General features: G+C 42.9%; 2 protein-coding genes across 3 annotated transcripts in view; both read right to left on the bottom strand.

The window, feature by feature from the left end:
• Nucleotides 1-13,870, bottom strand: part of LOC133410277 (gamma-aminobutyric acid receptor subunit gamma-3-like) — a 156,493-nt gene extending 142,623 nt beyond the window's left edge. For both annotated transcript variants that reach the window (XM_061691189.1, XM_061691199.1), the window contains exons 1-2: nucleotides 13,629-13,870; nucleotides 13,212-13,366 (exon numbers count right to left, since the gene is read on the bottom strand). In XM_061691189.1, coding sequence (XP_061547173.1) covers nucleotides 13,212-13,366; nucleotides 13,629-13,684 — 211 coding nt within the window. In that variant the 5' untranslated portion in view covers nucleotides 13,685-13,870. The remainder of the gene's footprint in view (nucleotides 1-13,211; nucleotides 13,367-13,628) is intronic.
• Nucleotides 13,871-16,250: 2,380 nt separating this feature from the next.
• Nucleotides 16,251-21,092, bottom strand: part of LOC133410283 (gamma-aminobutyric acid receptor subunit alpha-5-like) — a 39,088-nt gene continuing 34,246 nt past the window's right edge. The window contains exons 8-10 of the mRNA XM_061691212.1: nucleotides 18,136-18,288; nucleotides 17,809-18,020; nucleotides 16,251-17,130 (exon numbers count right to left, since the gene is read on the bottom strand). Coding sequence (XP_061547196.1) covers nucleotides 16,834-17,130; nucleotides 17,809-18,020; nucleotides 18,136-18,288 — 662 coding nt within the window. The 3' untranslated portion in view covers nucleotides 16,251-16,833. The remainder of the gene's footprint in view (nucleotides 17,131-17,808; nucleotides 18,021-18,135; nucleotides 18,289-21,092) is intronic.

Genomic DNA, 21,092 nt, shown 5'->3' on the forward strand with positions numbered 1-21,092 from the left:
TTAAACAGAAAATAAATGTCTCAGTCAAGTGTAACATACAAAACTAATTTTCACAGTTATCACCGGATGTTGTATGTGTACATTTTGTTAGTTTTTGTATGTTTAGGCAGTCTTCAGAACATGCAAATAGAGGTACAGTATATTGTTCCACCCCGTATGTACTGTATTTCTTCATCATTCAAGTCCAATAAATTTGGGACGTTGTGTAAAACAGAAATAAAAACAGAATACAACAATTTGTAAATGTTTTTCAACCTATGTTCAGTTGAATAAACAACAAGGACAAGCTATTTAATGGTCAAACTGATGAACATAACTTTTTTTTGCAAATATTCTCTCTTTTTTAATTTGATGCCTGCACCACATTCCCAAAAAAGCTGGGACAGGGACAGCAAAGGAATGGGAAACTTGAGAATGCTAAAAATAAACACCTGGTTGCAACATTCCACAAGTTAACAGGTTAATTGGAAACAGGTGAGTGTCATGATCGTGTATAAAAGGACTATCCCCGAAAGGTTGACCACTTTGTGAACAACTGCATGAGCACATAGTCCAACAGTTTAAGGATGTTTTTCAAAGTATAATTGCAAGGAATTTAGGGATTTCATCACCTATGAGCCATATTATTTTTAAAAAATTCAGAGAATCTGGAGAAATCACTGCATGTAAGCGGCAAGGCCGAAAACCAACATTGAATGCCTGCGAACTTCGATCCCTCAGGCGGCACTGCATCAAAAAGCGACATCAATGTGTAAAGGATATCACCACATGGCCTCAGGAACACTTCAGAAAACCAATGTCAGTAAATACAGTTCGGCGCTACATCCGTAAGTGCAACTTGAAACTCTACTATGCAAAGCAAAACCATTGTCGGTTAATACAGTTCATCACTAGATCTACAAATGCAAGTTAAAACTCTACTTTGCAAAGTGACAGCTATATACCCAGAAACACCATCGGCTTCTCTGGGCCGCAGCTCATCTAAGGTGGACTGATGCGAAGTGGAAATGTGTGCTGTGGTCTGGCAAGTCCACATATCATATAGTTTTTGGAACTCATGGACATCAAAGGACCAGCCGGATTGTTATCAGAAACATCGGAAAGTTCAAAAGCCAGCATCTGTGATGGTATAACTTGCACATCTGGGAAGGTTCAATTAATGATGAAAGGTACATACAGTTTTGGAGCAACAAATGCTGCCATCCAAGCAATGTCTTTTTCAGGGACGACCCTGCTTATCAGAATCAGAATCATCTTTATTTGCCAAGTATGTCCAAAAACACACAAGGAATTTGTCTCCGGTAGTTGGAGCCGCTCTAGTACGACAACATACAGTCAATATACAGAACACTTTGGAGACAGAAAGACATTGACAAAAAAAAAAAAAACAGTCACTGAGCAGTAAAGGGTTGCTAGTTATCTGGTAATGCCGGTACATTTAAAAAAAAAAAAAATTTTTGACAATTGTGCAAAAAGATACAGAGTCCTCTCGCACTTAGAGCAGTTTGAATGACTAATATTGCAATAGTCCCGTGCAATGACCATTGTGCAAAGGGCGCTGAGACTACAAGGAGTGTATGCGGTTTAAAGTGACAAGTAGTGCGATAATCTGGGACAATGTTGGTTGTGCAAATGATACAGATACTCCTCAATCAGTGTGCAAATGGAGCTTATTTGAGGAAGACAATGACAAGCCACATTCTGTGCATGTTACAACAGCCTGGCTTTGTAGTAAAAGAGTGAGAGTACTAGACAGACTGCCAGCAGTCCAGACCTGTCTTCCAATGAAAATGTGTGGGCGTATTACGAAGCAAAAAATATGACAATGGAGACCCCGGACTGTTGAGCAACTGAAGTTGTACATCAAGCAAGAATGGGAAGGAATTTCACCTGCAAAGATTCAACAATTCGTGTCCTCAGTTCCCAAAAACTTATTGAGTGTTGTTAAAGGAAAGGTGATGAAACATAGTGGTAAATATGCCCCAGGTCCAACTTTTTTTAAATGTGTTGCAGGCATCAAATTTAAAATGAGTGAATATTTGAAAAAAAAATTATCATCAGTTGGTTTGAACATTTTGTCTTTTTTGTCTATTTTGTCTTTGTTGTGTATTCAATTGAATTGGGGTTTGTACAATCACTGGTGAATTTCCACGTCATGTAGCCATAAAGCAAGAACGTAACATCGCGACTCTAAGCACAGAACTTGGGGCCTTTGTCGTTGGATGGCTTTCTGAGACTCCATTACCACCCAGACATCTGTTGACATCAGGGGCAGACCTTGTCATTTAGGTGCCCAAGGCAAACCCAGTTATTGGCCCTCCACATTCGTGTACTACACTGACTAAAGTTTTATTTTCACCTCCAACACAAGGTCAATTGAAACTTGTTATAATTATCTGACAGCTTATATTACTAGTTACATTAACAGTTTTTTATGTTCCCCTCCCCCCGTCGAATGAATATTTATCACCAAAGATTTTATTAAAAAGTGTTCATTTGAGAAAATTCTCCTATTTCCTGAGGCAGATACAGTAAATGTCTTCAAAATCAATTTTAAGATTATTATCCAACAAGTGAATAATCTCATTGCTTTTACTGTAATTGATGAACATTAATCAACATTTAATGTTATTTTAGCATTTCAAATGCATTACTCACATCTTTGTGATGAAAAGCCTCACTTTTGTCATTCTCCGCTTCTTCTCAATTGCATCCTCCTCATCTGACACTGACAAACAGCAGTGCTGTATATAATAACATCTTGCTCTTGCTGTGGTCACTGTCAGTCACCCACATTCGTCAAAGTGAGAAAGGTTGAAACCTAATCTAGTTTTTATAAATAAATAAAAACTGTTTTGCTTTCCTTTCGCCTTCTCTTTTCCGCTCCACTTAACACCGCTTCATATTCACAAAAACCCCAACAAATTGATTCTGCTACTTTCTTTCTGAATCAATTCTGGACATATGCAGTAAGATGAAGCAGTCCGTTGTATGACAAAGGGAACGGGGAGCATCGACATGATCATGATAGACTAAGCATTTTAAGGTTTATATTCCATCCATCCATCCATTTTCTGTACCGCTTATCCTCACTAGGGTCACGGGCGTGCTGAAGCCTATGCCAGCTCTCTTCGGCGAGAGGCGGGGTACACCCTGAACTGGTCGCCAGCCAATCGCAGTAAAACAATAATCATTATTTTAAATTCAAGTAAACTTTCTTGATCAGTTTTCACAAGATGTTTGGGGGCCCCTGGAAATCTCAGGGCCCCTAGGCCTTTTGTTGTATTTCATTTACCGGTAATTATCATCATTTAATTAGTTAATGAATTATTTATGTAGGCTAATGTACCCGTGACATTCTGATAGGGAGCTGAGGCGGAGTTTAACAATACTTCTCAGACACGAGAGTGTTCAAGAACTTTAATAGATTTGTTCTCAAGCTATTTTCAACACTTTCAATTGGTTAATAATGCGTGAAAATAACAGACGTTGGGCCAGACCAATAGTATAGCATATGCAAAATCCTTCGCTCTCTGCAATCTATCAGCTAACACAGTTGGAGCACCCAGGTAGTAGGTAAGTCTCTGCTGGTGCTTCAAGGTCACTTCCGGTCTGCAGCTGATAATGATTTCGCCCAAGATGGGACCACTCCGAACATTGATTAATGATTCTGTTTATGTCTTATTCCACCAAAGCAATATTAATCAGATTACTGTGTTTTGACTAGGGCTGGCACATAAAATGTATTCTTGCTTGAACCATTTTTGGGTTTAGTTCCCCTTTAAGTTCAGATCCTAGAATTATCCCTGTGTCATATATTACCCTGCAGTTCCATCATTGGAACCGGGACGGAAGAACCTCATGTCCCGCCGCCCGAGCCCTACTCCGAGGACCTAGGTGCATGTAGCCAGTTTTTACTCAATTGCTCACTCGTTTTCAACCTTCAACCATACAGTTATCGTTCAGGGCAAAGAAGCCACCCGTAGTCTCCTCACGCTCACGCAGGGCTAAATCAGCAGCAGAATATTCTAGTTCCGGATATTGGCAGGTGGATTTGGGTGGGATGACGTGGCACTTAGGGGTATTTTTTTCTAATGGCCTTTCCGAGCAGCTCAAGGATGAGCTTGCAGTCCGGGACGAGCCCTCCTCTCTCGAGGATCTCATCAGCCTTTCCATCCGTCCGGAGAACAGACTGCAAGAGCGAATGCGACAGAGGGGGGTTCGCTTGCGCAAAGCCCTCCCACTCAGAGCACCGCACAGTCAGCTTCACACCCGCCTCCCGCACAGTCTGCCGCACTTCCGTCACTCCCCGTAGCCACCGAAGAGCCCATGTAAATTGTAAAAACACGGTTAGATCCACAGGAGCGTCAGCGTCGTATCACCCAGTGGCTGTGTATCTACTGCGCTCAATCCGGTCACTTTATTTCCTCGTGTCCCCTCCGGCCAACAGACCAGGCTCACTGCGACCCGAGAGCGTCGTGGTGAGCCAAACCTCCATTCCCTCAAGCTGTCCTTCTCGCATGACCGTTCCCGCTTGCATTATAGTTTCTGCTCATAACACCCCCATCACTGCCCTGATTGATTCCGGTGCCGATGACAATTTTATTCATGAAGCCACAATTCACCAGCTCCAAATCTATCTCCAACCAAGCCCTCACTGCCACTCACATTGCCTGCTCTCAGCGATATCTCCCTCTGGTAAACCGCCACCCTCTTCCACAACCGTTGACCTCTCCAGAGTCCCTGAAGAATATCATGATCTCTCTCTCTCTCTCTCTCTCTCTCGTGTTTCGTAAAGACCTGGCCATTTCTCTTGACGTTCTTCCGTGGGCTCACAACTCCAAACTCACCTGTCATCTTGGCATCACCCGCACCATTCAGTTCATCCGGTAGCATTTCTGGTGGCCCAGCCTTGTTTGTCCAAGCCTGCTCCGTCTGTGCCCGAGGGAAGTATTCACACCTGCCCCCAGCTGGGCTGCTGCGTCCATAGCCTATCCCTAGCCACCCTTGGTCCCATATCGCTCTGGACTTTGTTACCGGTCTACCTCCTTCTGAAGGTAACTATCATTCTCACTATTGTCGATTGTTCCAGGAAATCCTCGCCAAAGTATTGCAGTTACTTCCAGGGGTTCAACGGCCTATTTACCTCACGTAAATCACTCTATTCATCGTTCCTTTTTTTACTCCTGTGTCCCATTGTTCTCAGTGTTTTCCACTGTGTTCCTGATCCACGTCATTCCTGCCGCCAAGCCAGCCGCCCGTCCTCACCACTGCCTGCCACCTGTCCTCGGTGGGTTGGCCTGCCAACCCACCTAGGACCACCGCCATTACCTTTCTTCAATAAACTGTTCATCATTTTACATCTGCCTACGCCTGCTCTTGGATCCAGCTACTCCCCATATGTGATACCCTGGATAGATTGTCTCAAACATGACCTCTAAATTGAGCTTAGAGGTTTTTACAGCGCACTCTTGATGCCCATCTGGTCAAACGCTGAAGCTCAGCCACTTCGCTTGTGCTTCGCATGACGATGTGGTAGGAGCCCTGTTAACTGCAGTTTTGCACATACAGGGCTGCTCAATAGAGATAGAAGGCTTAGCGACTTTTACCACAGTCAAGGAGGGAGAGTGCGGAGAGAAAGCCAGTGTGGTGAGATGGAGCGGTCGTCTCTTTTGTCCAATTACAAGTCACTATTTTAAAGGAAATGAGGAATCATTCTGAAAGACTTTGACCACTTAACGGCCTTGGATTTCCAGAGCTCAAAAACTTTTTAATATACAAAAAAATATATTGATTGAATTTAGAGAGAGAACATAACCACGTGTATGTGCACTTTGCACAGCCTTTCTATACATTTATTAATAGTCATGGCATAGGTAAGTAGCTTTTTAGCAGTGCACAATAATAGTCTTTGTGTCATACTGCAACTGATACTGAGCCTCAAATGGACCTCTACAACCAGAAAAAATGGTAAAATATGTAGATATCATTGTTTCATATTAGTACTTAAAAGTTATAGATTTTAAATAAAGATTCCTACTCAGAGCGATAAGTGCAATATATGATATGTACCATTCTATTGCATTCAAAACCATGTACTCCATTGCTTTCTTTTCTCTCTCTCTCAACCACGCACGCACACACACACACACACACACACACACACACACACACACACACATACAAGCATGTGCAGTGTCACGAATGGATGTGAGTGGGTCATGTAGGGATCATGATCAGAATCCAAAGGGAAAGTGACACAATAGGGACAAAAATCACAGTCTAATCTGAGGCAACATGCTTGTTATCGGCTAAGGTGAAACTCAGCACTCCATGGTAGTCGACCAGTCACCCAATTTATATGAAGATTAGGCTTGAGGCTGGCTTCACAGGGACAAACATTGGAATTAAAAGATAATAACCCTGCTACTTTATACTGGATGTCGACTGTTTTTGCTTTGCCACACTGGAGCTAAATTGATCGTTATATAGTGATATAGTTTGCAAGATTTGCATTGTCCATCACTTACGTACTAGAGCGGCTCCAACTACCGGAGACAAATTCCTTGTGTGTTTTTGGACATACTTGGCAAATAAAGATGATTCTGATTAATTGTATTCTCTTCTCACTTAAATGCTTAACGGACATGAAGTTCAGTTAATCTGTGAGTAGATAGTAGTCAGCTAAACAGCGAATCTAACTGAGATAGCTTGTTGCTCTTGTCTTTTTTTCAAATTTCATCCAGAAGATAAATGAATCCATATGTAATAATCTTTAATAATCCTTGCTCAACACAGTAGCCACAGCCCTTGTCTCTTAACTGGTGGCCAGGGATGCCGAACTGGTGGCACGTACGACACAAAAAAATAACTTTTTTTTGCATTGACCGTATGACTGGTCAAGTCATGTACCGTATTTTCATGACCATAAGGCGCACTTAAAAGTCTTACATTTTATCCAAAATGGACGGGGCGCACCTTATGTGTGCACCGAGTTCCAAAATCTATAAATGTTGTGTGAATTCAATTAGAATTCAACTGACTGGGAGCATTTCCTGTCGACACACTGCTTATATAGAGGAAAGGCGGACGTGACTGAGGATAGCATGCTGACGTCAAAGGGGGAAGGGTGCGTGTGAAAGAGGACGCTAAAGGCACGCCCCCTGTAGGCGGTGTTAGCGCCGGTATGTGCATTGTGCAAAACAACATCGGTTTGGCTAAGGACCCCCGAAAATGGCACCTACGAAGAGACACGCTTACGAAGCACAGTTTAAACTGCAAGCTATCAGTTACGCGGGGGAACATGGGAATCGAGCAGCCGCGAGAGAATTCATAATCAACGAATCCATAGTTCGCAAGTGGAGGAAGCAGGAAAACGCCGGAATCATTGCTGAACAGCCCCCCGGCAACGAGACTGACTCCGACAATGACAAGAGGGAACCCGGCATGTTTGATGGAGAACTTGCCCAGCTGTTCATTTTGGATACAGAAGATGAGGACTTTGATGGATTTTTGGATGAGGATTGATAAAAAAATAACGTAAGTACATTGTTAAATACTTCAATAAAGTACAACCGAACTCACTGTTTACATTGTTAAATTCTTCAATAAAGTACAACCAAACTCAGTTTGAGATCAAGATCAACGAATCCATGGTTCGCAAGTGAAGTAAGCAGGAAAACGAGCCTGCCAAGTCAAGAAGACGAAGCTGAGTTTCCGCGGAAACAAGGCGAGGTGGCCCGAGTTTGAAGACCAACTCGAGCAATGGATTAATGATCAAAGAAAAGCCGGGAGAAGCGTCTCTACAGTCACCATTCGACTGAGGGAAATAACGCTTGCAGAAGAAATGAAAATCGAACATTTTCAAGGAGGTCCGTCTTGGTGCTTTCGTTTTATGAAACAGCGCCATCTATCCATCTCTCGCCGTGCAAGTTACGCCACCATATATAAATGGATTGTGGAAGCCTGGGCTAAGGTATCTGCTTTGACTGTTGTCCGAGCTTTCGCAAAAGCCGGTATCATTGCCGAACAGCCCACCGGCAACGAGACTGACTCCGACAATGACGAGAGGGAACCCGGCATGTTTGATGGAGAACTTGCTCAGCTGTTCATTTCAGATACAGATGATGAGGATTTTGATGGATCTGTGGATGAGGATTGATCAAAAAATAACGTGAGTACATTGTTAAATACTTCAATAAAGTACAACCGAACTCAGTTTTGCGCCCGTTGCCTTTTTAAAAACATACGCTAGCCTGCATGCTTGCGTATGTTTTAAGCTAACATATGTTTTACCATGCCTGCACCCAACAATAACAACAATGCACCCAGCCTTATGTATGTGTTAAATACACAAATAGACCCCGTAACTGAGACTGCGCCTTTTAATACGGTGCGCCTTATGGTCGTGAAAATACGGTAGTTCAAGTCAGTCAAGTCAAGTCTGATGAATGCCAAGTCTAGGTCAAGTCGAGTCTTTCATTAGTTTTAGCCAAGCAAGTCACAAGTCATGAAATCAGTCATGTGCCAAAGTCATGTGATTCGAATCCCCCACCTCGGCAAGAGAGCTCTGACAGGAAGGTGACAAACATAAAAGGAGATAAAATTGAATGTCATACTGTATGTGCTTAAATCAACCACAAAAGAGTAGTAGAACATCTTGCTAATCAGCCAGATCGCATACAGTTGCTCTACCTCATAACAACACAAACATATCAAACAAAAGGGCACAATTTGACCTTTACAAAAGCCTCAGTTGCATCTCTATGCAAAGGAGAAAGACTTGTTTGAGGTTCATCACAAAAAAGGTATTTTTAAAAAATCTGTAAGTTTGAGTAATTGACCTAGATGTGTCACTGGACGCTTGCCGCATACGATTTTGCGACACAGAGGTTTGTCAACTGGATCTTATCAAACATTCATCCCTCATTAAGCAGGCAGAGCTTTAGGGAGAATCCCGTCCTCTGAAAGCTTGGCTTGCAGGTTTAACCTAGGCGACACTTCCCAGCAGGCTTCGCTTTCATGATCTCGTGTGCTACTTCTATATTTCAAGTGAGTATTTTAAACTTGGTGCATGTTTTAATACATCTGATAATCTCAACTTGATACCAAAGTTGGAAGTTTGTGCCTTAAATCTTGTGCACACTTTGGAAATCGAACTGGCATAACTCGTTAGCTTCTTGTGCTGTCTGGAGACTGGCTAGCTGCAATACACTGTACTTAGTTCAAAAATGTGGATGCTTTTTGAGTGTTATGTTTTATTGGTTTGTATTACATCAGTAGTTCATTTCATTTTGTTCCAGTTATTGTTCAAAAATGAGAGACGTAAGTGAGATACATCAACATATTACTCCTCTGCCTTTGTCATTTAAGTTAAGAGAGTGTTTGAATTGTGTTTTATTGCTTTTAACGTATTCATATTAGAACAGGGCGGCACGGTGGCCGACTGGTTAGAGCGTCAGCCTCACAGTTCTGAGGACCCGGGTTCAATCCCCGGCCCCGACTGTGTGGAGTTTGCATGTTCTCCCCGTGCCTGCGTGGGTTTTCTCCGGGCACTCCGGTTTCCTCCCACATCCCAAAAAAATGCATAAATTGGAGACTCTAAATTGCCCGTAGGTGTGACTGTGAGTGCAAATGGTTGTCTGTGTGTATGTGCCCTGCGATTGGCTGGCAACCAGTTCAGGGTGTACCCCGCCTCCTGCCCGATGACAGCTGGGATAGGCTCCAAGCACGCCCGCGACCCTAGTGAGGATAAGCAGCTCGGAAAATGGATGGATGGATATTAGAACAGTTAACATCTTATGCTTGACGGTAAATCATGTTGTTAAAATGTTAATACATAGACAACACAGTACCTGTACAATCAAAGAAGTTTTTTTATTGTCACAAAAAAACATCTTCTTTAAGAATTTAAACAACAACAGTCACGACCTCTTCAAGTTCTAGATGACTATAGAAAAATTCCCACAAACAACACTTTTCCTCCATTTTCACTTTTTGCATTATGGGTGTCATGGCTACATGTCACACACAGGTACACCTCAGACGCATCTAGTGTTTGTCAAAATTATATTGCAGGACAGTTTGCTCATGTTTGTATTAATGTAGAAAGTCTTCTCAGAAGAGTGAAAGCTGTTGCAGCTGCCATGCGTGATCCCTTCTACATTTGACTTTCCATTTTCACTTCCTGTAGGTATAATAGTCAGGAGTCACAATAATCTTGTCAATAAGATGTATGTAGAGTCCAAGTACAAGACATTTTTTGTCAGTGGTCTCTGATGGCAGTTTTGAAACAACTTTCCCTCATTGCTAATCAAAGTGAGAGCACCTCACTTTGGTTAGCAATTGTTTTTTTTAATTATTTTTAGGCCTTTGCTTGAATGTCTTGCCTGCTAAGCCAAGGTCTTCATCGGCATGCAGAAGTGTAGATGTGCGTCAAGATTTAGGTGAAACACAGAGTCCCAACGGATTGTAGTAAACAAAACAGCATCAAAAACCACCATCGTGTTTACCCCAAAAATGCAGAGTGGAGCAATTCCCCAGCCATGTCCACGCATCTGCGTATTATTCAAGTTGGGAGGGGTAAGAAAAGAAATGCTGGCCCAAATGGAAATAAACATATCCTACTGGGTCAGTACATGAATATACAGCATATAGTTTCACTGCAGAACAAGCAAACTCCACAGAGGAAGGGTGTAGCCCGGATTCTAACCCCTAACCACAGAACTGTGAGGGGTGTGCTAATAAATTGGCCAATGGGTCGGCCCAATGTTATATTAAAATATTATCACAAAAGATCTTGATGGGATAATACCTCCGAAGTAGTCCAGATTGATGGCCTCCGGCCCCAAACTAAGAGGCCTAGAAGCGACAACACAGTCACATGACATCCCCGAGCCCACTTTGTCCCATCAGTGTTTTGCCCTCATCCTAACCTAGGAGCAATTTATATCCAGGTATATAATGTCCCACTTCCAAAATTTTGCCTTTGGACTGCACATTGTATGTCTGCTTCAATCGCAAAAGTCAACAATCATCGCATAAGACAGCACAGTGATGACTTGGAAACAGCACAAAGGTGTGCCATTTTAAGCATCTATGTCACGTGCAACATGGCGCCCCCACACTTAACCCGAGAGACTATATTCAGTGATGTCACCCCTCACAATCATGCCTTCACGCCTCAGAAAAGACACCAGGGAAGGAGTTCTATGATTAGCGACCATCTTTCCCACCTCTCGAAAGAGGAACATTCCCCTCCAAGGAGTTCTTCGTGTGGGTGCAATCAATCAAAGAAAATGTTTGACACTAGCTGGTCGTAACAATGCAAAAGTAGAAAGAGGTGCAGGAAAGGTACTATAATCACCATTTCCCCAATTTGGTGAAAATTCACATTTCTATCAACCGTGGTACAATTTGGAATAGTTAATCCTTATCTAGCTTGTGTTTCTATGGTATGTTGTGTAGAACTGTGACAGTTGTGTCAAGTACGTAAATACAGTAGAGTGGCATCATAGGAACATGAATGAGTGTCGCATGTTGATAAATTCAACAGAGGGAAGTGACACGGTAATAATCTGATGTGTGTTGACATAATCTGTAAACAAGAAACACAAATAAATTTGAATCTCACACTGTTGTAATTTAATCTATTATTTAAAATCACATGTTGTTTTCTTCCAATTCCAGTCGAGTTGATGCACTAAAGATTCTCTTTTGAACAATGAGAGGATTGGTCCCCACCAGTGGCACAGCATGGGAGGGGTATTTTCTACCCATACCCCTCCCATGTGTCCATTTTCTATACCGATTGTCCTTATAAGGGTCATGGTGAGCTGGAGCCGATCCCACCTGACTTTGTCCAAGTCAGCAAGTATAACAAGTCATATCAGGTTTGTTTGTGTCACTGCACATCACTCTACATCAGGCACGTGTACACATGGACCCCAAATGGTGCTCAAGCACCTGGCCTTTTGCCTTGCATTAAAAAGTGCCGTTTTTGCTGCGAAAGTATCCGGTCGCATTTGAGTTGACAAGATGAAGCCCAATGATCGTAAAAAACAGGACGCGGGGGTATCGGAATACAAGATTTAATTTCAGTGGTCTGACAGTGCAATTGTGAAAGTGCAAATTTGTCTTGTAGTCTGATCCGGGCATTACGTGTTGCCTGACTCCGACGTGTTGTCTGTTCCACACCGCCGACATGTTTTTTTTTTTATTTTTAATTTTATTATTATTTTTTTTTAAATAACTTCTTCGGCCGTCAGATATTTACAGTACTACGTCAAAAGATACGCGACAAGGCTAAAAATAAACCAGCTTTTGAATTCAAATATACTGTGCACGCAGCGACGTGGAGTAAATGTCTTTTGCGGGGGCGATCAATGACGTCATTGATCGAATCTGCGAATTATGACATTAAAGCCGATCAGCATAAAATGCTAAATATCGGCCGATACCGCTCAGCCCGATCAAATCGGTGTAAAGTCTAATAAAAATCCGTTTTTAAAAAACATGACAAGGTTAAACAGTTCAGGAGCATTCTCTCCTGAATTATACAGGAATTTTCTTTTAAATACATTTGACAGCCCCAAACACCGTCTTCAATCTCTTTCAAAGTGTAACATGCAAAAATCTCACATCTTAACCATTTTTTTTCTACTTGCACAAACAAAATTTTAAAAAAAAACAACTTACATTTAAAAACGAAATGTGTAAGGAGCAATGGAATGTATGAGTGTAAAGCTAGTTTAAGAGTCCTGCTAACTGTACAAAGAGTGGGGAAAAAACCAGCCAATTTAGTTGATTTGGCAAAAGCGACAGCCAATGTATAATACTTCACACGTCTGTTAAATAAAGCCAATTTAAGGTGGAATTGAAACCTCTTTACAGAAATATTCATCTCCGAAAGACATACTTACATCTGCTGGTGTTACTTTGTTAACATTAGCTTACCCGTGTTGATGTTTTCTTCGGAGATGCTGGCTAAAGCAGATTAAGCAACGTATAACGCTGTCCCAGGCGTTTCAGTCAGTTGAAGACTGCTGAAGTTTCACACCCAAGGGTGTTGTTTTACATATGGACTTTTGTGTTATAGGAAGCCAAATTTAATTCCCGTTGAGTTGGCGGACATGTCTTGCTCATTAGCAGATCAGTGCGCTGAGTGGTATGCGCCTTAAACACACAGTAACTTCTAATACTTAGTGTCTCACCCCCAATGTCCGGCCGAAGGGTCCTGTCATATTCCTTGAGTAGATTGTTGAGAATCAGCGTGGCGTCCTCCTGGTGCGACCTGGGCACCAGCATTTGATTGACAGTGGCATCGTGGAGGTCTTCATCGTCGTCACCGTGCGGCATCTGATTTGGACTGCAACACAAAACCGACAGACTGTAAACACAATTGCCAAGTGGCGCACGCTGCTTCTGTCCCTTCCCTCTTCTGCACCATGCAAATGACACGATGGTCGTTTGTGCACAGATTTTGTGCGTGTGCGTGTGCGTATGTGTGTTGGTGCTGAATGCATGCATTCGTCCCAATTTGCATGAAACAACTTTTTTTGTTTTGTTATTATAAGGTGGGCAGAAGCGGCGCGCAGGTATTAAAAAAGGACAATAAGAATCTGACTCACCGAGCACCGTGGATCAACAGAAGTAACAGAAGGATGACCCCCAACTTGATTGTCATCTTCACGAAAACAAGTCCAGTTTTATTTGTGTGTTTTCCTGCTGAATGGAGATCCACGTCGGTGCGCCAATCCAAAGGGGGGGGGGGGGGGTGAAAAAGTAGTCACTCCGATGGGTGTGTGGCCATTAATCTGAGCGCTCAACTTCCTCATCCGCCCACGCACTTTCCCCCGCTCGTCGTGAGCGCCCGACCGCAGCTGGGCTCGCGAAGGGGGCGCGGTGCGTGCGTGTGCGTGTGTGTGTGTGTGTGCGTGTAATGTTTGTGTGTGGGAGGGGGCGGCGGGGGTTCTCTCCTCCTCAGACAATCGATCGGCGATCAGTCAAGCGGGTGGGTGGGGGGGATGTGATACTTGGATTCAGATGTATTCGCCCTAGCAGCCCCCCCCCCCGCCCCCCCCCAACCCCGGCTGTAAGGAGACGATCATTTTGCGTGACTCATACCCTTCACACACAAACACGCGCAACATACCCACAACTTGAATTTCAACTGCTACTCCAGATGTGTTGTATATGTTACTTCCTGTACTTTATGTATTTGCGCAGTTTTCTATGCCACATAGCCCGTCGTAACCTAACTATTGCATCTGGACAAGCCTGCAGCCAGTTTAGAGGCTTCACTGCCCTCTAGAGGACAGACATGTCATTTGAAATATAGCCTTCATAAAATAGCTCAAATGACAGAGACGCTACAATGCAATGCAGGAGCCACCAAAGTAACCCTTCTATTCGTAGAAGACACAAACCCGCGAGGAAAATGCATGCAGATGCACGCCAAACGCATTAAATGCGCTAGATACCTAGATACTAGATACTTAATACCATGGGCAGTTAAAAAGCATAAGAGAAAGGAGCAACCGTGCATTTAAATATACCGAGATTGTTAGCTTTTATCAGGGCTGCATTGTGTTCATCAAGCAGACAGAAGAAGATAGTTTGGGATAATAACAGCAGTAGCTACTGTGCAAAAGGAAGACAAGGATAAAATAAGACTGGAGTGTCTCTTTAATGACAGATCTTATAAGAAAGCAAATACTGATATTAATGAGGCAGGGATACAACAGACAATTTTATATTTAACTTAAAAGCAGTGCTATGATATGCATAAAACATTCCCCAAATGTATGCTTCCAACATCTGTATTCATCATTTGTAATTACATTCATTAAATAAACATATTTCATGAAATTAGCCAACAATGGATTTGCAGCAAAATTTAAGATACCTTGAATGGTGTTCGTCATGGTTTAAGAGGAGCTCACATATGGTCAGGGTTGCTATGGCAGCTGTGTACAATCGTTCTTCACTGGCCAATAGCCAGCTTTGCAATGATATGCAGCTGTATGAACACGAACATGTTCATTCTAATAATAAACATAAGCCCAATTTACTTCTAGCCGTACACTTTCTCGTATCCACTGCCCAATACCGTACTATTTTTCGGCACTCATCAAGGTGGGGTACTTGTAGTCTACCTTAAGTGGAGCTAGACACACTGACCCTTGATTGGTCAACAGAGGAGGCTGTTATAAACGTAGGAAGGGAGGTCAAGTCAATGGGCTTGCTTTTGAAGCTTCAACTCGTATTCACGCTACCTTTACTTGGGTTTGTCTCATTATTGATTGACACCTGCCGGTCATCATGTTATTGACAGAACCTCAATTAAAAGGATGGTTCCAATGACACGGGCACAAAATGGTGCAAAAGGAGCTGGTGGCATAGTCACGAAGCCAACAGGGTGCAGCAGAGCTAAACTTTATTGACATGGTGCTGAAGGCCATCATCTTTTCATCAGCAGGAAGTTTCCTTTGACAACAAACCAAAATCACTTTGCTAATTGATCAAAGCAGCAGCAGCCTGTGTCATTGAATTTGTCCCACTATGGCTAAACACTGTGTTACAGTGACCTACTGTCATACTGCTGAACCTCTGCTTTGATTGTAGGAATGAAGGGATGGAATAAGATTCAAAATGGCGATTAAAAGCTGCTTTTTCCAAGTTTAACAAACCACAAAATGAGTTATTACACAAACATAAGCAAAAAGACAGCAAACTGAAATCTTTTTTTTTTTTTTTTTGATGACACAACAAAGAGTTAAGAGAAGTATATTTACACGATTCTCTCATAAAATACATTTCCCAGCATAGGGGTAGGGGGAGCTGTTGCAGAAATTGAAGATTGTTGAGAATGCCAGACTCCTCAGCATGCTGGGCTTGGGAATATATACGTACTGTAGGTCTCGGCCGCAGCATTGCTGGTTGGACCAAGTCGGGATCGCTCATCTGTGAATTTACATTCACTCTCTACTTTAGCTATCCAGGCTCAAATTTAATTTGCCGCACACATGGGAAATTTGTACAGAAAACATCATCCACAACTGTCCAGTCATCCAGTCAAAGTGGGCCAGACAATTTCATTTAATATTCTTGTTGGCAGGCCCTAAATGAAGACTTTTTAAAGTTTTATGGCAGAAGAGTCTTTTTTTTCAAGTTTGATGATTTATATTTTCAGAAATCCCTTGTAATGACAGACCCCCCCCCCCCCCCAGTTACCTCCCAGCTATGTGGCCATTGGATAACCAGATGTAGCGGAAGGCGTGAATATGCAAGATGCACAAGCATGACAGTGACCACTCCAATACAAAAAAACCTGTTTACTTTAAAAGCAAATGAAAACGCAACACGAAAGCAAATTATCAACATGTAAGGTCCAAGGGATTTTAGTCAAATGCAATGTTGTATGGCAGTTTCCCAGTAGTATATGCGCAGAGCATCCCAGGCAATTAGATCTAAGGCAACAACAACATGATGCTCCGTTGCAAATACCTATAATGAATATAGAAACCTTTGTCAAGTAAGAGCAATGGCGAGCTCCTGTGCTGTAAGCTGTAATTGGCATCTACATTGTGTTCTCTGGTGTCTTTTGAGGGGTGCATCATGCGAGCCGCAGCAGGATGGATGAGCAAAAAGAATAGCACCGTAAACTCTGGTTTACGGTGCCATCAAGCAGCACTTTAGGTCATCAAAAAAAGGACAGGATTCCACTGCAGCCTTCAACAGCACTTGAAATGTAGTTTTTCAAGCATTTATGTGAGTTGTTTGTCCTTTTAGGATGAACTTATGTCACAAAATGTAAAATGTTCCAAAATAAGACTAGGTTGAGGCAACAGCTCCTTTAATCACTGGTTCCCTGTTCAGATATGTGGCCCAGTAAACAAGGTTGAAGGTTCCAAAAAGAACAGGAAACACTATCCGGGCCATTTTATCGATCTTGCTGACACTGTTGTAGGTCTTCTTGGGGTCCACCATCTTTGCTTCAGAGGCTCGGAGCTGCACTGATGTGTTGGAGATGGTGGCAATTGAGATGTCCTTCGTGAGGTTGGGCGTGTAGTGGACAGCTGCTGAGCAAACGTTGTTGGACTTTTTCGACAGCACCATGGGGTCTCGTTTCTGCAGGGTGACAGATAATGGTGAGCAAAGGATTTGATTTATGATGCTCTCAAGATGCTAGTTTCTACGATGCAACACACTGATTGTCCCAGTGGACAAGCAATTGAGGTCAAATAAGGGATGTTGGGTTTGATCTAAAGTCCTCACGAGGGCGCCGATCACTCTATTTCAGTGCAGATCCACACATGCATAATAAGTAGGCTTATATGTATATTTTTGGTAAAATGAAAAGCAAGCAACGTTGATAGTTTGGAAAGTCAGTCTTAACTTCCTAAAGGCTTCCCAAACAGAATTAAGAGTACTTTCATAGGATTTGGTTTTTTTTGGTACTCAGCAACAAATAATAGATTAGTATTCAATCACTGTCACTGTTTCTCCAATGATAGGATACAACATTTTAATAAAACCTGTTCCAGCTTTAACATTTATGAAATGATTGCACATAAAGTCAAACCTGTTATTGCAAAAATAAAATCCCAACTATGTCCGAACATTTGCAGAGTGCCACTTAAGATAAAAGAATAATCACTTCTGTGCAATGGCACATGGAAAAAAATAAGGTTTGGAAATAATGACACTTAATATTAATAATGGTTGCCAGACCTTGTGATCTTGAATTAATGGCAAGGAACATGCCCCAATCCAAAGTAGACACTGAATGTCCCAGGAGCTGTGTACCTTTGGGTGCTGTGCTTCCAGAGCTTTCTTGCCATCCCATGCCCAGCTCCTCTTGGTGAAATAGTTCACCGTTGCAAATTCGATGAGGGCTGAGAAGACAAAAGCGTAACAGACGGCAATGAACCAGTCCATCGCTGTAGCGTAAGCCACTTTAGGGAGGGAGTTTCTGGCACTGATGCTGAGGGTGGTCATTGTCAGCACTGTGGTCACCCCTGCAAACAAAGGTGACACCTTCAAATTGTGATGTTGCAAGCTGCCTGCAATGGAGGTTTCAATAAGTCTCAACATCTGTCATTTGTCTTTCTGGTGTGAGCGGGCTTCACTCACCAAAAACTGTCCGTGCAGGAACAGATTCTCTATTTAGCCAAAATGACACCTGGGACAGGATTACAGTCATGAAACATGGCATATATGTCTGGATGACAAAATATCCAATCTTCCTTTTCAGGTAGAAGTGAGCCATCATCACTGTATACTGACCTGTGGGAAAACCAAAAAATGAAACACAAGAACACCAAAAGTGGGTGCCTCGAAAGCACATTATTGATCATGTTTGATTCATTGAGCATACTGCAGACCTGTCAACATTTGAAACCAGAAAAACCTAGTAGCCAGTGTCAGGACAAAACCTAGGTGGGGGGTTAAGGTTTACCACCTCCCCGACGAAAAATATATATTTTTTGCATTTAGAGACGTTTAAATGTGGCTAAACATCTTACATTTCTGCCACAATCATAGCCTGACTTTCACCTGTGGTGTATTTTTAATAGTATCTTATTTAGTCATTTTCACAGTACAGCATAGTACCTGTAAAAGAGTTGTTGCTTTAGCTATCTTCACTTTGAAAGATCTAATTCAAAGAGGGGATTTACATTCTTGGGACTGTTTGTTTTTCCAGCAGGTCTTCCCCGCTGTTTACAGGACAACACTTCCTTTGGTAAGCAGGAGGTGAGCCATAAAATGGGATTGCCATTGTAATATCAAAGATAACGATTATCAATTGGTATAGTGGGGAAGGTAATACATTCAAACCCACCCAGTGAACCAATCAAGCTGAGGGGTGGTCTTTGAGAGTACGGCCACAGATACGAGACTTGATAAGCTTGTGACCGAGAATTTCGGATGAGCTTTTTGCTAATCATACTCTAAACACAACTGTTATGACACCTAGGTGTTTTTGATAAACTTTGTTATCCCAAGCCACAGGTTCCCGAAGTCTTCTTCTTTCCAGCTCAGCTGGCGAGTCTTCCCTCCGGAAGGAAGCTCGCCCGGACTTCGAAATCCACCACACATCCAAAATAATACTGAAAAAAATCAAAACGCGGAAGGACACTTTATTAGCTAACTTTACTAACAAGTATATTCATGTTGACCATTAGCATAACATCACCAATAACAAAACCACTGCCCCCTGACGATATTTTTTCCCAGAATTTTAAATGCATCAATTGGGTGTCGTGGAGGGTCACATGCAGAAAAAAACACTTGTGTACAACAACAGCCACTAGCAGTGGTTCTCAAAGTGTGGTATCAGGCTCCATCGAGTGCAGGGATGTCCCACTTATTTTTGTCGTGGGCCACATCATCGGTAAGGTTTTTGTCAGAGGGCCCTGATGACTACGAAAACCATATAAATGTATAGTAACTTCAACATATTATTTCAAAAACACAATTGTCCCAGAAATTGATTGTTCCACATATTGTTAACAATGAATTAGATTTGAAAACATAAGTCATGGAAAATTGTGGTACACAAATATTAAGTGTATAACAATCAGAATCAGAATCAGAATCATCTTTATTTGCCAAGTATGTCCAAAACACACAAGGAATTTGTCTCCGGTAGTTGGAGCCGCTCTAGTACAACAAACAGTCAATTTACAGAACACTTTGGGGACATAAAGACATTGACAAAAAACAATTGTGCAAAAAGATGCAGAGTCCTCTAGCACTTAGAGCAGTTCGAACGACTAATATTGCAATAGTCCGGTGCAATGACCATTGTGCAAAGGGCGCTGAGACTTCAAGGAGTGTATGCGGTTTAAAGTGACGAGTAGTGCGATCATCTGGGACAATGTCGGTTGTGCAAATGTTACAGATACTCCTCAATCAGTGTGCAAATGGAGCAGATGCTACTCTGGCATGAGTGGCCAGTATATGCAAATAGTGCAGCATGGCGAGACAACTACAGTGAGTGCACAAGTATTAAATAATTGGCCCCACAGAAATGTGACAACGAACTCAAGTCAAAAAATTGCCAGCTTGTTGTAATGGAATTATAGGTTAGGTGTTTAAGAAGTTGATCGCAAGAGGGAAGAAGCTGTTGGAATGTCTACTAGTTCTAGTTTGCGTTGATCGGTAGCGCCTACCTGAGGGAAGGAGCTGGAAGAGCTGGTGACCGGGGTGCAGACGGTCCGAGAGGATTTTGCACGCCCTTGTCTTAGTTCTGGCAGCGTGCAAGTCCTCAATGGTGGGTAGGGGGGTACCGACAATCCTTTCAGCAGTTTTTATTGTCCGTTGCAGTCGGAGTTTGTCCTTTTTTGTAGCAGCACCAAACCAGACTGTGATGGAAGAACACAGGACCGATTCGATGACCGCTGTGTAGAACTGTCTCAGCAGCTCCGGTGGCAGGCCGTGCTTTCTCAGAAGCCGCAGGAAGTACATCCTCTGCTGGGCCTTTTTGAGGACGGAGTTGATGATGTTCGCCCACTTCAGGTCCTGAGAGATTGTAATTCCCAGGAACTTGAAGGTCTCGACGGTTGACACAAGGCAGCTGGACAACGTGAGGGGCAGCTGTGGCGAAGGATGCCTCCTGAAGTCCACGATCATCTCTACCGTCTTGAGCGTGTTCAGCTCCAGGTTGTGTCGCCCGCACCACAGCTCCAGCCGCTCCGCTTCCTGTCGATATGCAGACTCGTCACCGTCCTTGATGAGGCCGATGACAGTGGTGTCATCTGCAAACTTCAGGAGCTTGACAGTCGGGTTCGCTGAGGTGCAGTCGTTCGTGTAGAGAGAGAAGAGCAGCGGAGAGAGGACACAACCTTGGGGCGCCCCAGTGCTGATGCTGCGTGTGGATGAGGTGGCCTCCCCCAGCCTGACCTGCTGTGTCCTGCCCGTCAGAAAGCTGTAAATCCACTGGCAGATGGCAGGTGAGACGCTGAGCTGGAGAAGCTTGGTTGAAAGGAGTTCAGGGATGATGGTGTTGAACGCTGAGCTGAAGTCCACGAACAGGATCCTCGCGTAGGTCCCTGCACTGTCGAGGTGTTCTAGGATGAAGTGCAGTC

Source organism: Phycodurus eques, chromosome 1 (assembly GCF_024500275.1).
Source record: "Phycodurus eques isolate BA_2022a chromosome 1, UOR_Pequ_1.1, whole genome shotgun sequence".
Lineage (NCBI taxonomy): Eukaryota > Metazoa > Chordata > Actinopteri > Syngnathiformes > Syngnathidae > Phycodurus > Phycodurus eques.